Raw genomic sequence first — 26,583 nt, 5'->3', positions numbered from 1 at the left:
GATTTCCTTATATGAAATGTAACTTATATGAAATTGTTGTATGCTGTGTTTATTTTCTTGTTCAGTGTATATCAGCAACAAAAGTGATTTGACAAATTGGCCTTTATATCATCAGCCAACAAAATGCATTTGGAGGCAGAATGACGGTCCAAGACCACACTAAATCAAAAGATATTGTAATGGCAACTACTTGTCTACTACAGTACCAACTCATTTAAAACACCAATCTATGGACTGGTCCCGCTTTATAAAATCTGTTTTTAAGTTTTCTCCCATCTATGAAATCCCTAGAGGCATACAATACAAGACCATGGCAGGCTCTTCAAGTTTTCTGCTACAACAGGAGAACTGAAATCCTAGAGAATCAATTCTGCTTCAGTTACATGCCAGAGACATGCCAGAGTTCAAAGAATCACCCATAAAACTTCCTGACAAATGGAATATATTTTCCGATTACTTAAAATTCAGATAATCCAACAAAAAAACTACTACAGTTGGCGCTGCTTTATCAGGACGCCTTGGAAGAAGGAAAAATATCCCAAGTAAGCGGCTGTCCCAATTAAATAAGAGGCAGATGAGATGACCTTAGGTCATACTTTTTGGATTTTTAATGAAAAGAAAGAAACAAATCATATCACATTATAATTAAATGTTAAATACATAATTTAAAATACGAGCCAATGTTTTTTTTTTTTTTATTATTCATAAACAAAATGAATTGCACCTGCGATGTTGACATGCCAACCTTCTCTGCAAGAGAAGTCTGAGAAACCACAGGAGACAGGCTCCTTAAAGAGTTCAATGTGGTTTACACAATGAACGCAACTCGCAGCGTAATCACGTACTCACTGCACTCTGCTACTCGGCCCGTCTTGCTCTGAAAGGTGATACACCATTTGAAAATACTGTATCCCAATTAAACAAAGTGATGTCCCACTTAAATGACATAAATAGAACCGTCACCCGGAGTTATATCCCATTTAAGCAGCAATCCCGATTAAGGGTATCCTGATTAGGCGGCGTCGACTGTATGAAACATTTAATTCAGATTTTATGGCAAAAAAAAAAGTCAATATGTATCCTTGAACAATGGAAAAATATTTCCGATGTACACACTCTCAGTATTGTTTTGTGCACTAACTCATACTCTCTTTCATTTAATTGAATTCCCCACTGTCAAGAACAGTGAGCAGGCATGTACACTCAGTGGCGTAACGTAAGCCCCTGCAGCCCCCACGTTACAAGGGGCCCTGCCTCCACGTCTAACAGGAGGCCTCAGATTGGAAGACAATCTGTCAATCTTAATTGGTTTAAAATGTTGTGATGTATATATCCCCCCCACCCACCCCCCGGCAATTTTCATGGTCCTGCGACGAATCAGCACCAGGGGGCGGGTCAATGCTTCATGCATGTCGCTGCCCTGTAGGATTCATTCTACAGAACCAACAAGTGTTAACAGGAATTTTGTTCAGTTCACATTTCAGTTTAGGTTGTGAATGACTTAATTATAAGGTATGAAGCGTTCTAGTCCCACAAGGAAGTATTTGAGTGGCTCTCAAAATTGGCAGAATAAAGAGACAGAGCAGATACATAAAAGCAAGTTGCCAAAAATAACAACTCTTTAGGTCTGCTACCCGCGATTCAGAATCAGCATCGTCATCATCACAGCCAGAGCCAGAGTTACACCTTGACCAACCGTTGTGCTCCAGTCAAAATACAGACAACCCTGATGATATGCCCCTAGTCACTAATGATGAGGCAAATAATGAAACTTTGACTGAAAACAAACTAGACAAACTGGAAGCTGAAACTAGAGATTGTTGTCCAGGCGACCCGTTACCACCTGATAGAGCAAATAATCCCGTAAATATCGGTGATGCAAATGTAAAAGTTAATTATTAAAAACAGGTCTTGCAAGCCCAAAGAATCATTCCCTCCAGATAACAAAAACAGATGTTTTTCAAGTGGATACTATTACAAAGTAACTAAGAATGGAGATAAGGTTCCCAGGAAGTGGCTGTTTATTCTTTAAAACTAGATAGTGTATACTGTGAACCGTGTTGGCTGTTTAGAGATCGCAAACAAGCATGGGCAGATGGAATAAAAGATTGGCAGGGCATTTCACGAAAAATGAAAGAACACGAAATGGCACATTCACATTTAGCAGCCTCTGCTATTTACGACACATGGAGAAATGATGAGACTATCGACCTGGAATTAAAGCTGAATACAGAGACCAGGTGAGCTGTTGGATAGCTGTTTCACAGAGAGTCATTGACATTACGCTTACATTGGCTACTTGCAGTCTAGCTTTCCGAGGACACAGAGAAAAGTTAGAGAAAAGCAGTGGAAACTTTGTCAGTCATAGAAGTCTTAAGTAAATATGACCCAGTTTTAAAACAGTTAATTGAAAAGACACCAAAGTAAAATCTCTTAGCCAACGAATACAAAACGAGCTGATTGATTTGCTGTCAAAAAATAAATAAATACAAAATGGAAGAGTTACTGAGATATGAGGCTCAATTTTATTCTGTTATTACGGACAAGATATAAAAAAGGAAGACCAACTTAGCCAAGTTTCTCGATATGTGACGGTATCCCATGATGTTAATGAAATTCCAATCGAAGTAAAAATCAAGTAAGAGCTTTTTGGGTTTCCATAACATTACAGATCAAAGTGCTCAGGGGCTAGAGATTGAAATAGTGAAAATGATCAAAGACAAAGGCTTGTCAATTAAAAAATGTAGGAGGACAGGGGTATGATGGAGCGAGCACAATGAGTGGAATTTACTCTGTTGTCCAGAAACGAATACATAAAAATGAACTCACTGTATGTGCACTGTGCTGCTCATAATTTAAGTTTTGTACTGAATGATGCTTGCATGAAAATTTCTGAAATTAGAGAATTTTATGACAATGTGTAGCTACTATACTCATTTTTTATTCAAAGCATCAAACGGTGGGAGCTCCTTACTAAAATAACGTCTTCTGCAAACCTGATGCTGAAAAAAAACTGTCCCACATGTTGGACATTCAGACACGATGCTCTCCTTGCTCAACACTTCCTCTTCATTGATATTATAAAAGCACAAAGTACAATCATTCTATAGTCTAAAGACAGATGAGTGCTCAGAAACAGCTGGACTGAAAAAACGCATGGATACCTTCGAGTTCGTGCTCATGGTTGTGATCCAGTCCAAAGTACTAGAGACAGTAAACATCGTATCGAAACTGCCTCAGTCTAAGGACATGGACCTTTTTCTAGCAACTAAAATGTTAAATAGTGCAACCGAGACATTTACAAGCTTTAGAAAGCAGTTTGGAGAAACTAAAGCTACCGCATCTTCACTTGCAAGTAGTTGGGGAATTGAACAAAAATCTGTGAAGACCAAAGATTATCTAACCCCGAGGAACATTTTAAGGTAGCTGTGTTCTACACCAACATTGGCATTATTCTTACACAGTTGAAAACCTGTTTATGTGGAATGAACACTACAGTGAACCGGTTTCATTTTGTGCGTCCTTCTTGGTGCTCATGATGATGCACTATTTAAATCAGCCGAGTCCCTGGCAGCTCAGCACGACGGGGATTTTATCTCCAGACTTTCCTAAACAGCTACTGTCACTCAGAAGCGCATTGAAAGCCGAAATACAACAGATTGCTGGTGGTACGATTAAGATCTAACTGAGCTTCTTTTTTTTTTTTTTTTTTTTTTTTTTTAAAACACAACTCTATATTGCCTAGTGTTTTGGAAGTTGCAACGGCACAAACTCTTTTTTGACTGTACCAGTTACTGTGGAGAGTGCAGAAAGGTCCTTCTCAAAACTGAAATTTATCAAAAAATACCTTAGAAGTTCAATGACCCATTGAACCTTGACCACAGAGAGTGAACGAGCAAGGCAATTTAGAAGTGAAAGCCTTAATAAAGGAGTGTGCACAAAAAAATGTGAGACAGCAATCTCTCTTTTAGTAAAATAAGTGATGATGCCCATTTAAAAAAAAAAAAAGAAAGAAAAAAGCACCACCACTCCCCAGTTTTAGAGCAGCAAGCAGGCACTGATTCTCCAGCTCTTTAGTGGTCAGATGAGGGCTACTACACCGGGAACAGTTCCAAGCAAAAGGTCAGACAATGGTTTTATATATTTTGAGTGGGAAGCATTTGATTCATAGGGAGGGGAAGTTTTAAAGGAATTAAACTATCTTTTTTGAATAACTGTTGTTCATGTTTGTTAAAAGGGTTTATATATGTGTATGTGCTGCATGAGAGGAGGCTCCTCAGCTGTGCTGATACGCTTAGGGCCTCCCTCCATATTTGGCTGGGGGGCCCTGGTATTTTGTGATACGCCACTGTGTACACACTGATGGGTACAGTGGTTCTGCTTCACATGTCAGCCTGCTTCCTCCTGTATACTACTATACAGTGTTATAACTAAATACTGGAAACCAGAAGGACAATTGAGTACTGTTTACAAAGCTGTAGAATAATGTTAACCTAACAGTAGCGGTGGGGGATCTGGTAAATCTAAACTGAATACAGATGTTTTCATCCATGGTATGTGACCAATACAACTTATACAAAGAACTGTAAATGTAAATATCCTAGTCTATATCAATCCATAAAACTAAAAACATTCAGAACACTAGCACCTACCGTCTACCACTCAAAGTCAAGAACAAACTAATTTCGTGCTAGTTTCAGACTATCATGATGGAATAGCCTTCTTCCCTTGTGGGTTCCATTCTGTATTGCAAAATGCTTTTCAAACTAAATAAATCCTACTACAATTATAGTGAATGGAAGTTAGTTAGTTAGCTATTCAGAATTCAGCTCTCTCTATGCCGGATATTAAAATGATATTCTAGTGCTAGTACACGGGACGTGCAATACAGTAGCACAGCACTGATTTGCCATTGACAATTATCGAACTCTATTAATATACTTAAACTACACTTCACATGAAAAAGTCTGAGGCGACAAGGTTATGTTTCGACAGACATGATCAGTGTATAATGGGCCACCTTATCGCCCAATTTCCTGTACATACACACCATATTTTTAATGACACTTCTAATGAGACAAGGGGATGTACTTAATTGATCCAAACAGCTGCATGATAGGCTTTATTCACAAATAATTATTTTTTTTTTTTTTTTTTTTTATCCGTTTGATGAATTGAGTAGGATACTGGTTTCTATATCAACAGTCTAGAAAATTAACATACATATCAAATATTATTAAATCCACAAAAATAGACTTCAAAGAGGCATCCGTGGAATAAACCATGACAAATTAACACTTTGTCTGTATGGCCTATAATTACTTAAGGTTTTTTGTTTAGTTTTTATTTTTATTTTTTTATTTTTAAATGGAGAAAAGGTTAAAATACTTTAAGGACAAAGCATACATCTTTCCATAAATAACCTTATTTTGCAAAGTCAGCATCAAGTGCTAGCATCTTTAAATCGGTGTTCTGCTTAGATTAACTGACATCCCTATCTTCATCTCAATGAGAGTATAAACATACCTGCAGAAAATATTAAACAAACTCATCAAAAGTAAGCTGCGATTTATTCCAAGACCCAGCATTTCAATATGTAGTGCTGCAAAAATAACCTTAAAAAAAAGCAGCAGATGCAAAAGTCTTTGCTTTAAAGTTTAAAAAAAAAAGAAAAAAAAAGTACATGCACGATTTTGCAGGTAAGGGCAATGTTATGTCACATGCACGATTTTGAAGGTAAGGGCAATGTTATGTCACAGTGGTTTCAAATTGAAAAAAGAATAGTGCACAAAATACAGTTGTTACTTAAATCAAATCTAGAGCATCCAAAAGATGACTTTTTTCAAATGAAGCCAAAAAAAGCATGTATGCATGTATGTATGAATATTCCTAACCTGCAAAATGATTCCTCCACATTATATCAGCGATAGTCACTGGTGCGCCACTGGGAGGGTAGTGTTTACCTTTGTCGTGATCAGTCCTTATAATATCCATTAAGGAATTCTCCAAAGAGTGCAAGTTAAAACCATCATAGGGCCGATTCCGGTCCTGTAAAAGAAAGAGACACATCTTCAAGTTACTTGAATTGCAGATATAGATATCAGATTAAAAGTGGAAATACATAAATGTTGATTTTTTTTTTTTCTCTACAAATAAAAGGCTAGTATATGGTAGTGTAAAAATGCTTAAACATGCTAAGGCTCGTAGTAATTCTGAATTCTAATATCAGAGCCATTGTTCATATTTATATTTTTACAGTTCAGCTTGCATCATTCCCTAGGTGAGTGTTACCTTTGACCTTTTGTATAACATTGTGTTATGTTGTATGATTAGTGTAGACTTGAGGGATATTGGGAACCAACTAAGAACTGGAGTAGGGTTTAAGTACAAAATGTTCTTGCAAAATAAGTTGGTAGATGTGCTACTCCCCTCCACCACCCCACAGACAGGGTCTACTGTATCTAACAGAACAGTGTTTTGGAAACTTCCTTCTCCTCCCCCCGAGTTTTTTTTTTTTTTTTTTTGTAACAAATTACCCTATTCAGGCACAGGAGTCTTCAAGAGAAGCTGACCAATAATTTCTGAGGCTGTTTTCACACCGATGACGGTAACCGGCATAATTTCCCTAGATTGTAAACCAGCATTAGATGATATGTGGACTAAACAACTTCCGTGTCAGTGCGCAGTGCTGCAGTCCTTCCCATCCGCGGCGAGCTCAATAGAATTCTATACTGAACCCGACCTTGTTTAAAATCCCAATGGTTGTGTCAGCAGAGAGCAGGAGAGATTGTCGTTTTGTTTTAAATATGTTTATGGAGGGTAGAGGTGAGATGTATCTGTTGTGTCGAGTTTAAATATTGCATACTTGCTAGTCAGTTTTATAAGGCACTATTTAGTTTAATAAGTAGATGCAGCTGCTGTATTTGCCAATTCTTCTGTAATTCTTAGTAAAAGATGAAAAAAACAGACTGTTGAGTGATTTAATGCTGTTTCAGTTGTATGTTGATATTTTTACCTACAGAAACACTGTTTAGATAATTGTTACTATTAAGGTGTAGTAATATTAATAGATCAGGTAAGTAAGTTGGTCTATGATGTCATAGCCGTGCAGTATGGCAATTATTACCGCACAGTCATGTGATCTTGTTCAGCCAATCACAGCACTTAATTTATCCAAGCCATTTTATTTATGTTATATATATATATATATATATATATATATATAGCTCTGGAAAAAATTAAGAGACCACTGCAAATTTTTCTTAAATCAGCATCTCTACATGTATGGCAGCCATTCCATTCCAGTGTCTGTTGAATTCCAACATGGGCAAACCTCATTCTACTGAATGAGGTACTGATTAGGGGATCACCTGAACCAAATCTTATTTAACGAGGAAAAGTATAAAAACCACTCCTGTGGTCATCACTATCCTCTTGCAATAGGACCAGCTGGATGGCAAAACAGTGCTAGTAGTACCTCAAACGTTACTGGAATCAAAAAATAACTATTGACCATGCCCAAAGAGTTGAAAAGGAAAGTTTTGAGTGAGGAAAAGAAAGGTTCAATTCTGACTTTACTGGCAGAGGGATACAGTGAGCGTCGGGTTGCTTCCATCCTTAATTTCAAAGACGTTGGTTCATAAGAACAAGGTCAAGCAGCATACATTGGGGACAACAAAGCTACAGGCCGGCAGAGAGCGAAAACGACTCTCCACTGACCGGGATGACCGACAACTCATTCGAATGTCACTCGGCAATCGTAGGATGACATCAAGTGACCTACAAAAAGAATGTCTGAAGTTGTGCAAAGCTAGAAAAAAGCCCTTCATCAAGGTTGTCCTGGAAGAGAACTTGCTTCCTTCTGCTCTGAAAATGTTCCCTAACTCTGAGGATTGGTTTTTCCAGCAGGACAATGCTCCATGCCACACAGCCAGGTCAATCAAGGTGTGGATGGAGGACCACCAGATCAAGACCCTGTCATGGCCAGCCCAATCTCCAGACCTGAACCCCATTGAAAACCACTGGAATGTGATCAAGAGGAAGATGGATGGTCACAAGCCATCAAACAAAGCTGAGCTGCTTGAATTTTTGCGCCAGGAGTGGCATAAAGTCACCCAACATCAATGTGAAAGACTGGTGGAGAGCATGCCAAGACGCATGAAAGCTGTGATTGAAAATCAGGGTTATTCCACCAAATACTGATTTCTGAACTCTTCCTAAGTTAAAACATTAGTATTGTGTTGTTTAAAAATGAATATGAACTTATTTTCTTTGCATTATTCAAGGTCTACAACACTGCATCTTTTTTGTTATTTTGACCAGTTGTCATTTTCTGCAAATAAAAATATCTAAATGACAGCATTTATTTGGAATTTGGGAGAAATGTTGTCAGTAGTTTATAGAATAAAACAAAAATGTTCATTTTACCCAAACACATACCTATAAAAATAGTAAAACCAGAGAAACTGATCATTTTGCAATGGTCTCTTAATTTTTTCTAGAGCTGTGTATGTGTATTATATATATATATATATATATATATATATATATATAGTCCCAGTCAAAAATGTGAGTACACCTGCTTGAAACCAGGTTTTTCATGATTATTTATGCTTTTAACTGTATAAACTTGTCTACAAACACTTAATATTTCACTATATGATATGTGTACTTATATAAGTTGATAATCATAAGTGAATTGCATTCAAAATTTTAATTTTTTAATGAAAATGTAAATCTTGTCAATTTCAATGAAGTGGTCACCCAAAGCAAGGGGATTTCAGTCTGAAGCCCAAGTCAGTTAAAAATCTGAAATGTCTATAACACGGTGTGAACTCTGGCCTAAGTATAATAGTGTCTTTGTTAGATGTTCTCTGAATTAACTAGCATGTTACCTAATTAACCTTTTGTCATCAATTATTGTTAACAGGTGAGGGTCCATGATTACTATAAATATAGGTAGCATAGGCACAAGTTTGTCATTCCTGAATGTAAGGGAGCAGAAAATAGCAAAATACACTCAGTTAAGCAAAGAAGAAAGACAGTCTGTGATTACTTTAAGAAATGACGGTCAATCTTTAAGACAAATCGCAAGAACTTTGCAAGTGTCTAACTGCTGTGGCCAAGACCACCAAATGATTTGAAGAAACTGGCACTCATGAGGACCGAACAAGGTCAGGAAAGCCAAGGGTGACCTCAGAATCAAAGAACAAGTTAATTTGAGTCACAAGTCTGCGAAACCGGTGATTAACTGTCCCTGAAATACAAGCTCAGCTAAATGCTACTAGAAGTACAGATGTTTCAACATCAACTGTTCAGAGGAGACTGCATGAAGCTGCAAAGAACTGCTGCAAAGAAACCATTGTTAAGAGTGCAGAATAAGAGGAAGAGATTTGCCTGGGCCAAAACACAGAAACTGGACATTTGAGGGGTGGAAGTCGGTCTTATGGACTGAGGAGTCAAAATTTGAAATATTTGGGTCCAACCGCCAAGTATTTGTAAGAAGCAGAGAGGGTGAGCGCATGAGTTCTGCATGTGTGGTTCCCACTGTCAAGCATGGAGGAGGCAGTGTCATGGTCTGGGGTTGCTTTGCTGGTGACAGTTGGTGATCTTTACCAAGTCCATGGCAAGCTCAACCAGCATGGCTATCATAGCATACTTCAGAGACATGCCATTCCATCAGGATTACAGCTAGTTGGGCAGTCCTTCATTCTTCAGCAAGATAAGGACCTGAAACGCACCTCAAAGTTGTGCAAGAACTATCTGGTGAAGAAGGAAAGCGAAGGACAACTCAATCTAATGACCTGGCCTGCCCAGTCTCCAGACCTCAATCACACAGAACTTCTATGGGACGAACTAGACAGAAGAGTCAAAGCAAAGCTACCCACAAGTGCCCTACATCTCTGGGAATTGTTGCAGAAGAGCTGGGAAGTTCCTGCTGAAACTTGTTAACCGAATGCCTCGTGTTTGTGAGACTGTTATTAAGGTAAAGGGTGGCTATTTTGAGGAATCCAAGATTAGAGACAATTTTCAATTTTCTTGAACATTTCTTTGATAATCCTTGTTTTGTTTTGTATATTGTAACATGTGTTTTGATTTTCAAGTATTTACAGAAACGTATACAACCTAAAACATTGTCAATTATGAAAAAAACCTAGTTTCCAGCAAGTGTACTTAAACTTTTGACTGGTACTAATATATATAATATATAAACAGTTGACTTGAGAACACTATTTAGATTCAACACAGCACAGATACCACAGTGCTGCCAAACAAATGGCTATTGTTATCACTTAGTACTGTATCGTGGCAGTAAACCATTTGTCAAGTAGCTAAAATAGATAGCTGGCACCAGCGTTTAAAATCCACTAGCAATGCACATTGTTTGCACATCAGCTATTGCAATGGAACTGGCTGGGCACTCAAAAGCTTATTACAATTTCGAAGTCTGTATATTGTTCAGCATTACATTTTGATAAAAATCTGCCCACTTAGTACAAAATGTTAATTTTAATGCCAAGGTTTTCCTTTCGAATTTTAGCTTCTAATTCTCCAACAGGTTTAACACAACACAGCACCTCCGACTACTGCATGGATCTGTATAAAATCGAGGGCTAAAATGGCTACCCCTTCCTTTTTCATACACAGTCATGGCCATCCTTGCATAATGTTTTACAGAAAAGGAGGATAGACCATGAACAGTCATAGAGTACTGTAGTTATGACAAAAACACAACTTTGGAACAGTAGTTTTGAATGCAATATAGATAGACTCAGGACCACTGAAAAAAGTTACTCGATGCAAGATATCTCAACGTTCACATAGATTAACTGTAAATATAATTGTTATATGTTTCTTTAACAAAACGTTTAATCTGTTAAGTACAGTCTTAATTAGCAATGTTATTTTTCAACATGATGGGTGGGTGTGGGGTTCTCTACATATAGGTTTTCACAATATGTTAAAATGCTGATAATAAAATAAGCCTGGTAAACAAAAAACAACTTATTAAAAATCACAAAGATGGGAGTCGAGAAGTATTATGAAAAGAAAAAAAAAAATTCAAGTGTTTTATTCAGTAATTGAGTTGTACTATGCATGGGATACCACACATGGGACTTTGACAAATCCGTTCTTGGCTAAAAGTTATAACTGTTTACTTAGCTCAGTTCTGCTTTGACAGTGTTTTTTTTTTTCCCCTCTCACATTTATTATTCCCATATTGTCATTCCAGGGATTGAACTCTTCATTTTCTACAGTAAGAAAATGAAGATTTGGTTTGTAAATTCTTGGAAATGTTGAACCACCTTTTAAAAGATTCTGTAGAAAAAAAAAAAAAAAAAAAAAAGTATCTGCCAATATTGCAATACACTTTGAGCTTTAAACAGTGATGGCACTGTAGACATCTCAGGTAACAGCTTTGCTGAATAAATAGTGCTTTGACAGAGATTTAAGATGAAATATACTAAAATAGAAACACTGTTTCAATTATATACTGCAACATTATGTAATTTAAATACTATAAACTTGTAGCTATACACATTAAAGAAAGTTGGAATCAGACATCTCCTTTATTAAGAAAAGCATCAATGCTTAAAGAAATTCAAAACGTACATTTTTTCTTTTGTGACAGCTTATTTGTATCCACAAAATGGGAGGATACACTATACAATCATACAATACAAATCAACTCTTAGAAGAGGTAATAATTATATAACTAGCATAACAACTTTCTTGTAAGCCTCATTGCTCTGGCACACTAGTTTCATTTTTCAGATTTTCTACTTAGTTTGACTCATTTATCTTAAACATTGAGACGCTTGCACTGTAGGTTTTCGCTGTGTCTGCTACTATCTAGATGTGGTTTACAGCCCAGCTTGTTAATATTGAAAAAAAGTAGGGGTTGTAAACTGGAAGAAGGATAAGAAGTATGCATAGTTAATGCTTTCTGAAATACAATGTTAAAATACAGTAATTATTTTTATGGGGCTACACTATTCAAAAGTGATTGACAGTCTATCTATCTTGAAGCATGTGGTCTGTATTATTGATATGGCCAGTGGTCAAAATAGTGTGGAGATGAAATTGTTCATCTTTCCTGCACCACCAATGCAAAAACAACATCTGAAAGTGCGCTTTCTCCATCATGCAGAAACGTACAAAAAGCCACAACCTCAATATGGCAGCAAAAACCTTTTCAAAATAACAAAGGTAATATGAATTGAGGGTATTGGTTATCTTTTTAAAATAAATCTATGCAAATAATTCTTGAACACATTCAGACTTATCCAACATATGCCAATATTTAATGAAAACAACCGTTTTACAATAAATGAATACTGGCACCAGTGGTGTAAGCTGATCTTAAAAGAAAAAATACTGATGTTTTCAGGCAAAATCAATGAAGACAAAGCCAACCTAATAATACATTGATGTTGCATTGCTAAAACAATACAGCCCTATGGTACCTGTTCATATTAAGGAGAGCTAGAATTCAGTCAAGCACTGTAACATTTAATAGCTGCAGTCCTATTTCCTATTTAAAGCTGCAATCTGCAGTATGGTTCAGTTAAAGTATGTCAAAACAGTATTCCTAAAAATAGGTTTACTACATTCTTCAATAGTATTCTGGGAATTCAGATTAATCAAAATTCTAACCTTGATAGATTTCCAGTTTGTATACACACAAGCTTCCTCTGTTCTTAAAACAGAATAGCAATTTAATACAGCAAGTTGTAACGTGAATATATAACTGTAATCATACTAAATGTTGCACAACTGCACCCCCCAGTTCAGCCTGCCATAGAGAGAGTAAAGGAAGACTTCACATGTACAATTTTTATCTCAAACTTAGTACTCTGCACATCAGCTTTGGGCAGCCAGCCAGTTATGTTACATTGCATTATAAACATTGCATTACTGCAGCACTTACTGGTCAATCTGCCAAAATGCAAATCTTGGATTGGTTGGATCACAACCCAAAATGTAAATGTATTGTTTTAAGTAACAGTCAATAAGAATTCAAATTTTTTTGTGTGTGTGTGTGTGTGTGTGTTGTACAGTTTGTTTACATTTGCTACATGTAGTTTCAGCACATAGGACGGTTATAAAGTTGAATCGCATGCACCACAACAACTAGCATGAAATTATGACAGTTCTGTTTCAGATATTAGAGACTGCTGAGAATCTTCCAGTCAATCAGAAGGCATACTGTATTTTATCTGCTGAATAAGGTTGGTCAAAAAAACAAAATGTAGCTGGATTTGTAACTCTAACTGCTTCACTTTTGCTTTCTCATAAAAAGCAGCACACCATTTTAATTTGTAATGCAAAGGGCAAATGCTTCTTATCAATCTCCAATTAATTTCATGAGTCTTCCTCTCCTTTCTCAAATGCACAAACCCGCTGCATTGAAAGAATCCATTCCCAACATAGGAGGCTTGTTGCTAGGAAGCTGACGTCACTGCCCTGTGACCTTTGCTAGTGCATTGCTGCTGCTGCCACAAGTGAACACCTTGTTGGCTAAAATAAAAACCACTTCAGTAAGTAGATATTTAATTTGCTTTGTGTTATTGTGCAATACGTGTGTATATGATAACAGTATGATATTAATGCTTTGTTTTTATTTGTGTTGTATATTTTTGTTTGTGATGTGCAGTACAAAATACAACGAACAGTAATTCTAAGTACAATTGCCTATGTATATTGCAGCTGAGGTATGCACAGTTAGACTAAAAATGGGGAGCCAACTCCAGGACTGCGATATATCTGAATCTGCAGTATTGCGAGGGGCGATAACGAGGGGTGGGTGTATTAGGATGCTGGGGTTCAAATGTACATGAAAAACAATGAACATTTGGACTAGAAAAATATTTGCATCGATGCACTACTTTAATCAAATTCAAAACTACATCTCGGGAATCGATTCTACAATTCACATCTTGCATTTAAATCAGTTTCAAGCTGGAGTCAGGTCTGGGTTTCAATTGGGTTAAAGTGCATTGGTCTTGCGTATGCATACATCAAATGTGTAAAACAATGCGTGAGCCACCAAGTTAGAAAAAAAAATGCAGTTATGACAGTTCAAAAATACTCTCCTGCGAGTCAGCCAGCTGTTTAAAAATAGGCTATACGCAGAGTGTGGAAACGGGTAGAGACTGCAAAGCAACAGCATCCCATCAATTAGCAGGTGGTATAGTTCTGCCAGAGCTGTAACCATGATACAGTGTCTCCATTTCCTTCTCCTCCATTTCACTTCAGTAAGCAGACACTGCAGCCATGTGCAACGCAACATATGGCCTCTATGACCTAGTTGCCTACTGATAATTATGCACGTACTATATATAGACAGAGAGCAGACTTGCAGTTATCGCCAGGATACAATATTAACCAGAAAGGAATTTTACAATGTGTAACTAATAACATGCAAATGTTGACAGTATAAGAACACTACCAACCTGCTACTATACATGAATCAATTACAGAAACATGTCCTCTGACTGAGGATACCTTTCCTGACTTTGCAAACCAAAACAGGATACTGCAGCCTACAGAAAAACAATGAGTGGAATTTTCCTAAGTTCTGCAATCATGAAACTGTGTGTTCTGTATTGAAGAACAGAAGTCTAAGTCTAACTTGTCAGAGATGGCTCCCTATAATGCCAAGGCCGTAGCCGGCTATGAGGCAATGGCTTTGGTTAAAATCATACAAACAATTAGTTATTTACGCTCTCTTACACGTTGCTTAGCTACAGTGCATGGGCAAGTGATTTTTCATGGCTGGCTACTGCCCTGAATGCATTTTATTTGTTCTTTACTTTCATCTTACATATAATACCACAATACAAAGTAAAAATCTGTATTTTTTATATGGATATTTCAAAGTTTGTAGTAAAAATATGGCACAGGTATTCCCCTAAATATATTATGTTAACTTGCTTCATGAAGACAGCTTGTAGGGCTGCTTCATAACCTTCTGCTAATACAGACATTGTATCTGTTCAGCTTTCAGATAGAGAAAATAGCAAGTTGGTTTCAAGGTTATCAAACAAATAGTTAGTAAAAAAGAACTAGGAATAATATTTTAGTATAAAGATAATGGCAGTAAAACATTTAACTGGTATTGTAAAACAAATGTCAATATTCAAAAGCTCTCATGCTGCCCTCTCACTACCAGTATCTCCAAGATAAAGAAATTACTAAACATGTAGCTTTCTTCGGTACATCTTAACCATTATAAATGTAAAAATAAATAAAACAATAGTGACTGTCTGCAATAAAAAGTACTTTTATCTTTGCTATGATAAGGCAGTATCCGTTAGGCAATTATTATATATATATATATATATATATATAAATATATATATATATATATATATATATATATATATATATATATATATATATATATATATATATATATATATATATATATATATATATATATATATATATATATATATATATATATATATATATATATATATATATAACATACATACATACATACACACACACAGACAGGTTGCTGAACTTTCCTGGAAACTGCAGAATTCAGGGACAAGCTCCGCCCACACCTTAAGCATCCAATTACAGGGGAGTAAATTGCCCTTTAAACAGGATGAGCTGGCAAAATGAATAACAAGCTTTAAGACTTACAGCCTGTGGAATACCTTTTTATAGGCAAAAAGTCAAAACCACCAGCTCGATGAGGGGCTAATCTTTTTGACACAGTTAATACCCCTAACTAAAATCGTCAAAATGGCTAGATTATACTCAAAAGCTCGGTTTCAACACACACACACACACACACACACACACACACAGTGCAGTACTTACAGTACTGATAATAGAAAAGATGTTTTTGGAGAATACATATCAGAGAGCTACTGATTCAATCTAATGTTCTTCTATTGGAAGACCCCATTTGTAATATGGCTCTGATGGTTATGTCCTATAACAATCTCCCTTCAAACCGCTCAACTCATAAAATGAGTATGAACTAGCATATGCAGCGATGTTTCATATCTGCTAGATGGCATGGTTTAAAAAACATACAGTAATTGTTTGCAAACGATAATATCAGGAAAACAAATACGCCTTCATTGTAGTCCAAGCAGCGTTCTCCGCTATACAGATATGAGAAAGTTTAGCATCACCAAGAATTTTAGATTGAGATAATAATAATAATAATAATAATAATAATAATAATAATAATAATAATAATAATAATATGTTATTTAAGATCATGCAATCAAAGAAACTACAAAATTATATCGAAGTCTGCCAGAAGTCTACAGTATTTCATGTTAAATTTCAAAATGTCACATTTTTCAATCTGTCAGGTTTTTATGGAAAAATACAAAGCGGTATGTAATACTATGTTAGCGTTTGGCAGCAGATGTAGCAAATACAGACATATTTCACTGAATATCTAGCAACGCTCCGTTATATTGTACCGAGTAGTTAGTGTTGTACTGTATCTATTTTTCAACCCCATTTGATACAATGTATAATACAATATACTGTAGCTAGGTAATATTATTATATTAGTATATTATATTAAATATCGTTTCCTAGCATAGTGGTTGTTAAAATGTGTATTTAAAAACAACATACAAAACAAATACTGTAAGCGGTAATTTAAAAATTGTAAAACATTAACAATTTGCCAAATTAAACTAGCGGGTTATTTATTACATTAAATAATGAAGTGATATTAAAATTGCTTAGTAGTTTACCTGAAAAGGCAGCATGCTGTTGCTGTTGTCTGCCCTGAAGGCGTTGTCTTCTATCCAGGATTTGGGGATAAGTGGGGCAGCCCTAGGGAATTTCGGAGGGGCGATAACGTTGCCCGAATACGGCTTTTTTAATGGGGAGATGGGGTTGAGGGGAGAAGGCACCCCGACCCCAACCCCGACTCCCACTGCCCTCCGGGGATCCCTGCTAGCCTGGAGCCCGCTCCAGGGGTTGGAGGCTGTGCTCCAAGCGGCGTTCTGGTGATTATTCCAAGATGATGATGAAGGGGAAGAGGAGGAAACCTTGCTATTAATGATGGTTTGGTGGCTATATGCATTTCTCGGAGGGAACGGGGCTTGGTTTGGGCTTACGGGCGACCTTCTCTGCTGCTGCTGCTGGGTTGCTTGTTGTTGCTGCTGCTGATGTGTTTGTGCCATGCCAATCTGGGGTGAAAATGTGCCCCCAAATACGGGATTAACTTGGTGTGGGAAGTTCTGGAAAAGCATAGTCCCATTAACCGATGGGATCCCTTGGAAAAAGCTATCGTCCACGGTGTTGTTGTTCCCGGTGGACCAAGTGCTGCCGAAGGAAGGAGACACTGATGTGCCACCCGGCTCCTGGGGCTGATGAAAGCTCAAGCCGGGCAGGATAGGCGACTCCATCGACACTTTCTCTTTGTAGTTGTGTGCGGGGTGTATTTGGTTAATTAGAATCGCGGGGTTCTCCTCGCATTTGGTGGGCTCCGATGATGAGGTCGGGGAGGACGTGGGCTCTGCGTTTGTTGGTTCTTGCTGCTGCTGGTGCTGGTGCTGCTGAGACTGGGATTGGGCTTTGCTTTTATCCATCAGTAAATCATCCTGCATGGTTTGCTGAGCTGTAACAGGGAAAAACAAAGGCGAGTTATTATTGAGCTTATCGTGAGCAACACTAGCCGGGCTTTTTTGATATTTGGTCAGCGAGAATCCCGGGAGGTGATGGATACCATCATTATTATTATTGCAACTTCTACTTGCACTTGCACTTCTGCGGGGACTGTCCGATTGCAAGGCAAACCCGTAATCCCCCATTTAGCAGCAACTGCAAACTGTACCGGTAACGATTTAACAGCTTCACCCTTTCAGACGCCTCAGTTGTGATGAGAGATATGCTTGGAGGACAGAGATATTCACCAATTTCGCCACGTCTCTTTCCCTTTTCACCGGAACTCCAGCCGCTCACCCTGCAATGTGAAACTGATTCTTGTTCCTGTTTTTTCCTAGGACCACCCCTAAATTAATTTACATACGTCAATAAATACAGCTGCGCCCTTCAGCAAGGTTAAAGAGACACGCCACCCCCATTTCGCACTTAGAGCGGTTTCTATACTTCAATCATCATCATCATCATCATCATCATCATTTAAAGCACTTTCTAACCCGGAATAACGCAAACTTAAATACCCAAATTGTGTTTAGTCCGTTCATTACAAGTTTAGAAAATACCTCTATTAAAATTAGATACACATATTGGTCTTAATGGGCAAATACAGAGGTTACCATTCGCCAAATAAATAAAATCAACTGGTTAAATCCTTAGTCGAACCGACAAACGACACAACATTCAACGACTCGCGGCACACGTTTAAGACTGCAGACAGTAGAGAGGCAGGTGCACCAATATGTAGTTTCTACGTGGGATCCTTCAATTTCACAATAACACAAGAAAATGATCTGACATGCTTACAGAACCAATCAAGATTTTATCTACATGCACAGACCTTTTTGATAAATGATAACAAAAATAACAATGGTGACGTCTAGATTTTCTGTACATTTTTATTATTGATTTACTGTGTTTAACTTAAAAGCAATGCAGTAATTACAAATTTTGGTCAGGTCAATGTTTATTATCCACGTGCTTACATTACACACACACACAGTGTTAAAACAAAATAAAAATACACGTTTTCCTTCCAAAACGTGGAAATACAATTATTACATTTTCAAGCATCGTATTCAGATTGTTTTTAAATAGAACTAATAGCTTATAAAAAATTAAACGAAGACTGCACCACCACATATCTTAACATAGACTATTAGGGCACTGTGCTACGACTAAAATAGGCCAACTAAATATAGTGGCTATTTAATCTGATTCAAGACTGAAAATCTACAAGTTCACATTTCTTTGCTAAACATAAACAACGACCATGTTTTTGGTAATAATATGAACAACATTAAACACAATGACACAAAGAAAACATGCATACGTATTATGTGTAACGCTCGTTTAATAATAATAATTAGAAACAATTATTATGCAGCTATTCAAGCATATAATACACGCACAGTAAATACGACTTTGACACAGAAGCAGGGATTGTATTCTATTTCTGCCCTGCTCTTGCATATTGGTCCCTGATCAAGCAAGGTCACGAATTACTTTGAAAGTAATCAAAGAGCTTAATGTGTGTACAATATTTAATACAATCATTCTGTGTATAAAAATAGCTGATACACGTACTCAAAATCAAGTTACTCTACACGTACATACTGTAAATATACATAAAATAATTCATTAACAACGCTTGTATTTTGCACTGCGTCAAAGTTGCCAACAATACGTAATGATATGCCACATATGCTGTACGTTGCGGTACAGTTACTAATAAATATGTATTACCTTGTCGTTCACCTTTTGCGATTCAAATATGCTTATTTCTGATAGCGTCTGCTGGGTTTGGATATGACAAATGGACTACCCCTCTGCTGATAGAGTCAGAACGAGCTTAACAGCTGACTGTGGCGCATGGGCATTGCAGTAAAAAGAATGCCCGGAATAAAGAGTGTAAACAGACAGGGTGAAGCCTCTTCATAAGCAACGGGTAATACAAGGGTGGTAAGCCAGTAAGGCATAGCAAAAATTGAAAACACGTGTAAGCAAAAGCATGGGGAAATTACGAATAACACAGCTTATATTAAGCAGTGTCCTTACCATGAATTTGCTCAGTCATTTTCCCCATGTTTTTCCAATGCAAATGCATTACATGTATAGTTTTTGATGCTTTCCTTATGACACAGAACACAAACTGCTGTCGTTGTAAGCTTACTCTAGACTGTTTCAAAAAGGTGTATGTGTGTTTAGTATAATTAAAACAAGTTATAACTAAAATATCTATTTATTGTCAGAAATGCGTCATTTTATCATACATGGCGCATTAGCTCCATAAGGATTAAAGTGTTTATTATTATTTATTCTGCCAAGACGGCAGCTGAATTGAATCATAGGATTTGGTGGTAATAATGTGAAACAAACCATCAGTACCGAAGGACCATGGTAGCCTACAGTAGTTAAATGTGCCTGGAAGAAAATTATGGACTAAACAAATGGTTTCCATTCTCTTCCAAATGTCACTTTATAACCATTTATTGTTTTGCCTAGCACTATAAAGGCAGAGTATATTATAATAAATCAACGCGATCATGGTAAGCATAATAGAAATAAACATTGGCATTGTATTGTATAAGCAGCATGAATTTCGTGCAAATGTATTACTGTTCTTGGTGTCACAATTGATGCCCGCCTGGTGTAGTGCCATGATACATTTCACTCATAATGCAAAACTATGGAGTGTTTTTATGAAACATACTTCTAAAACAACAAAATAACATATGGAAGAGATTTTCAAGGCAAAAACGTGATTTAAAACTCCAAAATAAGTGTCTAACTGGAATTTATAATTTTAAAAAGCGTTTTTTTAAAGAACAGAACGAGTTAATTAAAGTGTATAGACTGCTATTTAAAAAAACAACCTCGACAAGTTTAAATAAAGTAGAATATTTAAAAACAGTGGGAGAAATTAAGCAAACTTACCACTTATACAGCGTTGGAAAAACGTTTACAAAAATGAAATAAAGGACAAGCCTACCAAAATAAGATGTATTCTGGAGCCATATGTGAATCTTCATGTTGCATGCCGCCGCAAACACTCTTCCTGCCTCCCAGTGTTCACTATTTAAAACATTAAACTGTGATTTTGTTTCTATTATTTTTTTTGGAGGGGGGGGGGGGTGGAGGGACGTCAAGCTACGGTTTGCAAAATGAACTACATGTCCCAAGCGCCTTGCTCATTCGTCGTTTTTCCAGCTGTGTCTCCGGCTTGTTTGAATGTTAATTGTGACGCAGTGCGCATTGCCGTCGTCCTCTTGTTATTACCTCATACAGGCAGGCAGTCAATGGAGGGAAGCGGTCACCGAGATGTGCTCATATTAATAATAAACAAAGTAGAGCTCGTCTTTGACCAAACTTAGCTCTGGAAACATCCACAACAGATTTAAATTGGCTTTTATTTATTTATGTATTTATTTTTTTGTACCACATTCTGATAGTGGCTATTTGCATTTATATTAATCCTCGCGTTGGCATAGGCCCCATTCGGATACACAAGGCCTTGTGTGTTTGTGTAATAATATATTGTTATTACAGGTTGCTTGTGCATTCCAAATTCATATACAAATGGCGGATCAGAATGCTTTGTCAATGCAACAGTTTTTGGACAGGTAAGTGCTCATGTAATGTATTTATTGTTTAAAATGTGGGAGTTGGTATGCTTTGAAAATGAGTAGGACTGAAAAGGGAGTGTACTTGACAGGTTGAAGTGGCAGCGGGAGATTTCTGCCTGCTGTTGGTCACCCACAGCATGCTTGCTTTTAATTCTAGCCTTGTGTTAATACACTTTAGTCAGTACTAGACATCCCTGCTGGGAAGATTTGGGATTTTAAACAGGTGTTTACTACTTCTTGGTTAAGAGCAATTAAGTTAGTTTGGCATTGACCACTTTACAGTGAAGGGCCAGTGTTTTTCAGTGATCTCCATCTAGCTATACGTTTCATAAACCAGCATAACCAGTTCAGTCGACAACCAGTAGACCAGAGCTGGAACAAAGCGTACTTGAAATGCTAGAGTATAAGTTTGCATTTGCAGGTTTTAAAGTTGTGGATTAGCCTGTTGTGACTTTTTACTGAATTTCTTGTTTTTTCATAAATTGGGGTTTTGGTATTTTAGATGAGAGCACCTGTTACTACACTTTATTCCTAGCACTTACAGTAGTTATAAAATAATTGCACTGACCTTTTACTTGTGTACTGTAGATTAGTATGCTGTGGGGTGGCACGTATGGCAAATCGTACAGCATTTTTAAGGATGTACTGATTTTTGCATGCTAGTTGGATTGTGAGCTTAAAAACTTAAGATTTTTCGCAGGAAGTTTTGGGGTAGTAAATTCTTTGTAAAGGAATGGTGATGTGAATTTTTAATATGTACATTAAGTACATCAAAGATCGCACTTGCATTTGGGACTACAACATTTCAGAAAGTACACCTGCCATTTAGGGCTGCTTTTTATCTAACAATAACAATGAAAACCCCATAACCTGTTTATTGTACTCGCTGACAGATTGAAAGGTTAGGGTATATCTTTGCCACACAGAGTAAATGCACAATATTGTGGCAGGAAAATTGGGCTTGACAGAATTCAAAGTGAAACAACTAAAATCAACAGGTAAAAGTTACAAGGACTAGTTATAAAGTTGTTATGTGAATGAAATAGAAGAGAAAATGCATTGTCAATTTATTTTAGAATTATTTCCTGTAAAACACAGAGGAAAAAGGAGATTCCCCAACTGTTTACATTTTTGCTTTGTTTCCATGAGCTACTGAGGAGTTTGCAGATGCCATTCAAAACATGTACCATAACACTTAGAAATATGATTGTTTTTTTTTTTCTGGATTCTTTATTGATTGCAATAAAATATTTTTTTTGAGTCCAGACAGGTAAATCCTTTAACCGTCCAGCGCAAAGTGCCTGTATACATTATGGCTTTTGATCTTATCATATCTGATCTTAATAAAATATCTAACTGGAGCTGCAGCCAGTTTCATCTGTGATAGTACAATATGCACTGTATCCTGTTTGTGTATAATTCCTGTAATCCTTTTACCCTTGCAGTAATCTACTCTGCCACCGCCAATATGCAACTGCTAATATCTTGTAAACCCTTTGAGGTGCCGACTACATTTTTATTTTTTATAGAAACTCCTCTGGCAAACCTAACAGAACCAGTCGTTTTAATTTGACCAGTATAGAGTTTAAACGGTTAACTGTTCAAACTCTTTTGAATTTTGTCAAAATGTGATCAGAAATATTTAAAATTTAAGGCCTGTTCACACCAGACGTGATGCATGTCTTGTGATAGACAAATCTCTTCCTATTGATCATTGGCTAGTTCCCCAGCTACCGCAAAAATAGACACCAGTCTGCTGAATGGTTCGTATCAATTTTTTTCTTTGTCGTGGCGTGTTGTCATACTAAATGTTCTCTTGTCGCATCACATCTGGTGTGAATAGGCCTTTAGTGTTTATAGTGTAGTAACTATACAGAGTAAATTTTGTTATTTTATATTCAGTATATATTCATAATCCATTCAAAAGTCATGCTGGTTTTCCCTCACATGTAGTTTGTTTGTTTTCATTTTTATTTGATCTGATTATCCATGTTACATAAAAATATTTAAATGATAAAAAGCTGATGAATAGGCTTGAAACAACTTACATTCATAAAAAAAGGCATATGCAGTAATATACATTTTAGTATTTTTGGATTGTTAGAAAATGATGGTAATTACAGTTGAGTGCAGTTGGATTGTGCTGACACTGGTTACGCAAATTATGAAGCTGGTAAACCAGAGACCATATACTGTAGACAGAAAACTGCCTGCTCTACAATATAATGCTTTAGAAGTTGTTGTTTTTTCTGTGTAATTTTGTACTGGACCGTATCAACGACACACAGAATACTTAATGTGGTACCTTATCTAGATCTTAGCATACGCATCTGCTGTTCCACTGCAATGCAGCTTTTTCATTAACAGAATGCAGGGAGCACAGAGCTTTAATCCATAGCGACCTTTCAAAATGTAATGGGATACTAATATCCCTTTATCTATTTTTTATCCTGCTGCAACTCTGTGAGGCTTGATCCTTTAAGTTTCATGTGGATTGAATCAAAGTACTTTTTTTTATACTCTTTGTCCATTTTAGATTATAAATCATGTGGGAGTCATATACATTTATAACAAATACAGAAAGATGGACAGAACAAGCTATTTTAAACTATTTTATTTTCATGACATTGGGACACCAAGTTTGTACTAAAAGTACATCAAACAGATAAAGCATTTTTAAAAAAAAAAAAAAAAAAAAAAAAAAAAAAAAAAAACGTGACGCCATCAGTATGGGAATTCCCGCTGTAACTTTATACTCTCAACATGTTGGTTTCAGATCATTTGAAACATCCATGATGTCTTCTTTCCACAGAGACCCAGTCCTTAGCCATGTACTGTAATCCAACTAAAAGGGAAGAAGAAATAACATTTTAGTAAAATCTATTATTTGTTTTTTTTGGATAATGTATAGCAACATTATGAAATATTACATTAGTTGCACAGTAGCATTGCTTTTAATTTGTCTCCTTGTCCTTCGGATGTAATGGGCGTTAGACCTTCCTTCATAGCAAAGGGTTTTTTTGTGATCCATTTAATTTGGCAGTTCCATTTTAATAAAGAAAGACAAGATTTGAATCCTGGATATACTGTAAAGTCACATTTAATTGTTACGCCATTGATTTTAGCTAATCTAGCTTTGTCCGTAAAGGTCTTGATAATGGTGTGCAGTGCGCTATGCAAATTGTTTGTCCTTCATCGCTTACATTTGTCATTTTATTTTTAGGTTTCTTGAAAATGAATCTCAGGATATAAAGGAAACACCCACTACAAGTACAGGGTACCCAGTGTAAAGCATTTAGGATGCTGGTGCTTGAGTGTGTTTCTGCGTTCAATGTTATAGAAGATCTTGTTAGTACCATGTGCTGAAGCACTACAAGGTTTACAAGTTACAGCAGGACAGGCTGAATAGAATGTCTGTGGTGTGGTGTGGCGTGTGTGTATGCTGTGCGCTGTTGTTGGAAGGACTGTCACAGTTGTAGATTAAATTTGACCTCCAATGTGTTCAGTGACTTGCAGATCTATATTAGGGGAAGGGTCATCTAATATGCATGCTGTCAATGTCAAATATAAAACAGTCATATTCCTGTCTGCCATAAAACATAGGGGATAAAAAAAAAAAAAAAAAAAAACTCCTTGGATCATTGATCCATTTGTTATCTCCTATGGGGATGAAACACCCTGCAACGGGGATACACGGAATACACTGTAGTGAAGGTGGCCGTATGTACATATCTCACACTTCACATTTGTACATATATATGCAGAACCTCTTGCCTGGTTTAAATCAAACTTTGTATTGACATATGCTGTGATTGTTGGCCTGTCCTTACAGCTGTCCTTCTGTATGTTACCTCAAAACATTTTTTAATATTTTAGGAGAATTGCTTATCAAATTGTGATTACACATTTCAATACTAATTCATGTTCTATAACATTCTGTACATGCTGCGATATGTCATGATCATCAATGTTTTCATCATACTGATGGCTATAGTTCTGAAATTATAACCGTTGCTGGGGTGAAAGTTCCTGACATACTTGTTTAACTTTATGAACATGTTAATTTTGTTAGGAGACAGTGCATGAGCATGTGTTGATGGTCATTAAAGGTTAAGTAATAAAGGGATGGGCCCTGTACAGTAAATGGAAAGGCTCATAGTCATTCTTGTTTCACTGTATTTTTAAGCATGCAAATTAGTCACATTCAGCATATTATATACTTAATTACTTAAGTAATTAAGTATATAATATTTGCTTTGAATGTTCCTTGGTCTTCATGATGTAGTTTTTGTTAGGAAATGTACTAACCAACTGTGGGACCTCCCAGAGACAGGTGTATTTAACCTGAAATCATGTGAAACACCTTAATTGCACACAGGTGGACTCCATTCAACTAACTATGTGACTTCTAAAGACAATTAGTTGCACCAGAGCTTATTTGGGTGTGTCATAGCAAAGAGGGTGAATACTTATGCAATCAATTATTTTCTGTTTTATATTTGTAATTTAGAACAATTTGTAGATTTTATTTTTCACTTTGACATTATGGACTTTTTTGTGTTGATCAGTTGCAAAACCTCCTAATTAAATCGATTTTGATTCCATGTTGTAACGCAATAAAATGTGGAAAAGTCCAAGGGAGGGTGATTACTTTTGAGAGCCACTGTAAATAAGTGACGTTATATTTAATATAAACCGCCCTACTAAATAGTGATCGCTAGCAAACGTGATTGTCAGTAAATGAAACAAATACTCAAATATCAGCAAGAACAAGGCACTGTAACTTTTCATCACTGCCTTCCTATTAATTTACCAAACCAAAAAAGTAACTGTAGCTATTAGCTATCTTATCAGTCAAGAGAAATACAGTAGTAAGCACACACCAGTGCAGATAATCAAAGTTTATATTTACTACTGTATAACTCCAAGATGCTACAGGCATTTGTATTTTTTATTTTAAACCGTATTGTAAAGAATTTGCCATCTTCTCAAGTTGATAGTGTTGTAGGGATTTGGTTTTCTGTATTCAAAAATTAATACAATTTTATTCATATTTAAAAAAAATAATGTCCCCTAGATGCCACTTAACTTTGCAACGGTGTCACACCCACCTTAACTTTTCTTCTTTCCTTTGCGTTTGTTGCTGTTAACATACAGACCAAAAAAATTAATAATTGCAGGCGCAGTCTTCTCATGACTACGTTTTACACTGTCCTGAGAGATCAGTGGGCGGGCACTGCATGTCTTAAAACACACTCGATTGGCTATTGCTAGGTAACACTTTGCTTCTCTTAATTTGGGTTTT

The 26,583-nt window shown here is 36.6% G+C and overlaps 2 protein-coding genes across 9 annotated transcripts in view; one reads left to right on the top strand and one right to left on the bottom strand.

Moving 5' to 3' along the window:
* The window catches only part of LOC121321878 (cytoplasmic polyadenylation element-binding protein 3-like), a 69,713-nt gene extending 48,977 nt beyond the window's left edge, over window positions 1–20,736 (bottom strand). For 2 of the 8 annotated variants that reach the window (XM_041261189.1, XM_041261190.1), the window contains exons 1-3: window positions 20,645–20,736; window positions 16,740–17,611; window positions 5,895–6,048 (exon numbers count right to left, since the gene is read on the bottom strand). In XM_041261189.1, the coding sequence (XP_041117123.1) occupies window positions 5,895–6,048; window positions 16,740–17,611; window positions 20,645–20,684 (1,066 nt within the window). In that variant the 5' untranslated portion in view covers window positions 20,685–20,736. Of the gene's footprint in view, window positions 1–5,894; window positions 6,049–16,739; window positions 17,612–17,827; window positions 17,993–19,398; window positions 19,507–20,644 lie in introns of those variants that run through there. The other 6 variants (XM_041261196.1, XM_041261197.1, XM_041261191.1 and 3 more) reach the window with 5 other exon arrangements.
* A 184-nt stretch (window positions 20,737–20,920) lies between these two features.
* The window catches only part of LOC121321880 (E3 ubiquitin-protein ligase MARCHF5), a 65,244-nt gene continuing 59,581 nt past the window's right edge, over window positions 20,921–26,583 (top strand). Inside the window, exon 1 of the mRNA XM_041261198.1 lies at window positions 20,921–21,275. Within this exon, the coding sequence (XP_041117132.1) occupies window positions 21,232–21,275 (44 nt within the window). The 5' untranslated portion in view covers window positions 20,921–21,231. The remainder of the gene's footprint in view (window positions 21,276–26,583) is intronic.

The sequence above is a fragment of the Polyodon spathula genome, chromosome 10 (genome assembly GCF_017654505.1).
Source record: "Polyodon spathula isolate WHYD16114869_AA chromosome 10, ASM1765450v1, whole genome shotgun sequence".
In the NCBI taxonomy this organism is placed as follows: domain Eukaryota; kingdom Metazoa; phylum Chordata; class Actinopteri; order Acipenseriformes; family Polyodontidae; genus Polyodon; species Polyodon spathula.
The sequence above is the reverse complement of the archived record's forward strand: the minus strand, read 5'-3'. Positions and strand labels throughout refer to the sequence as shown.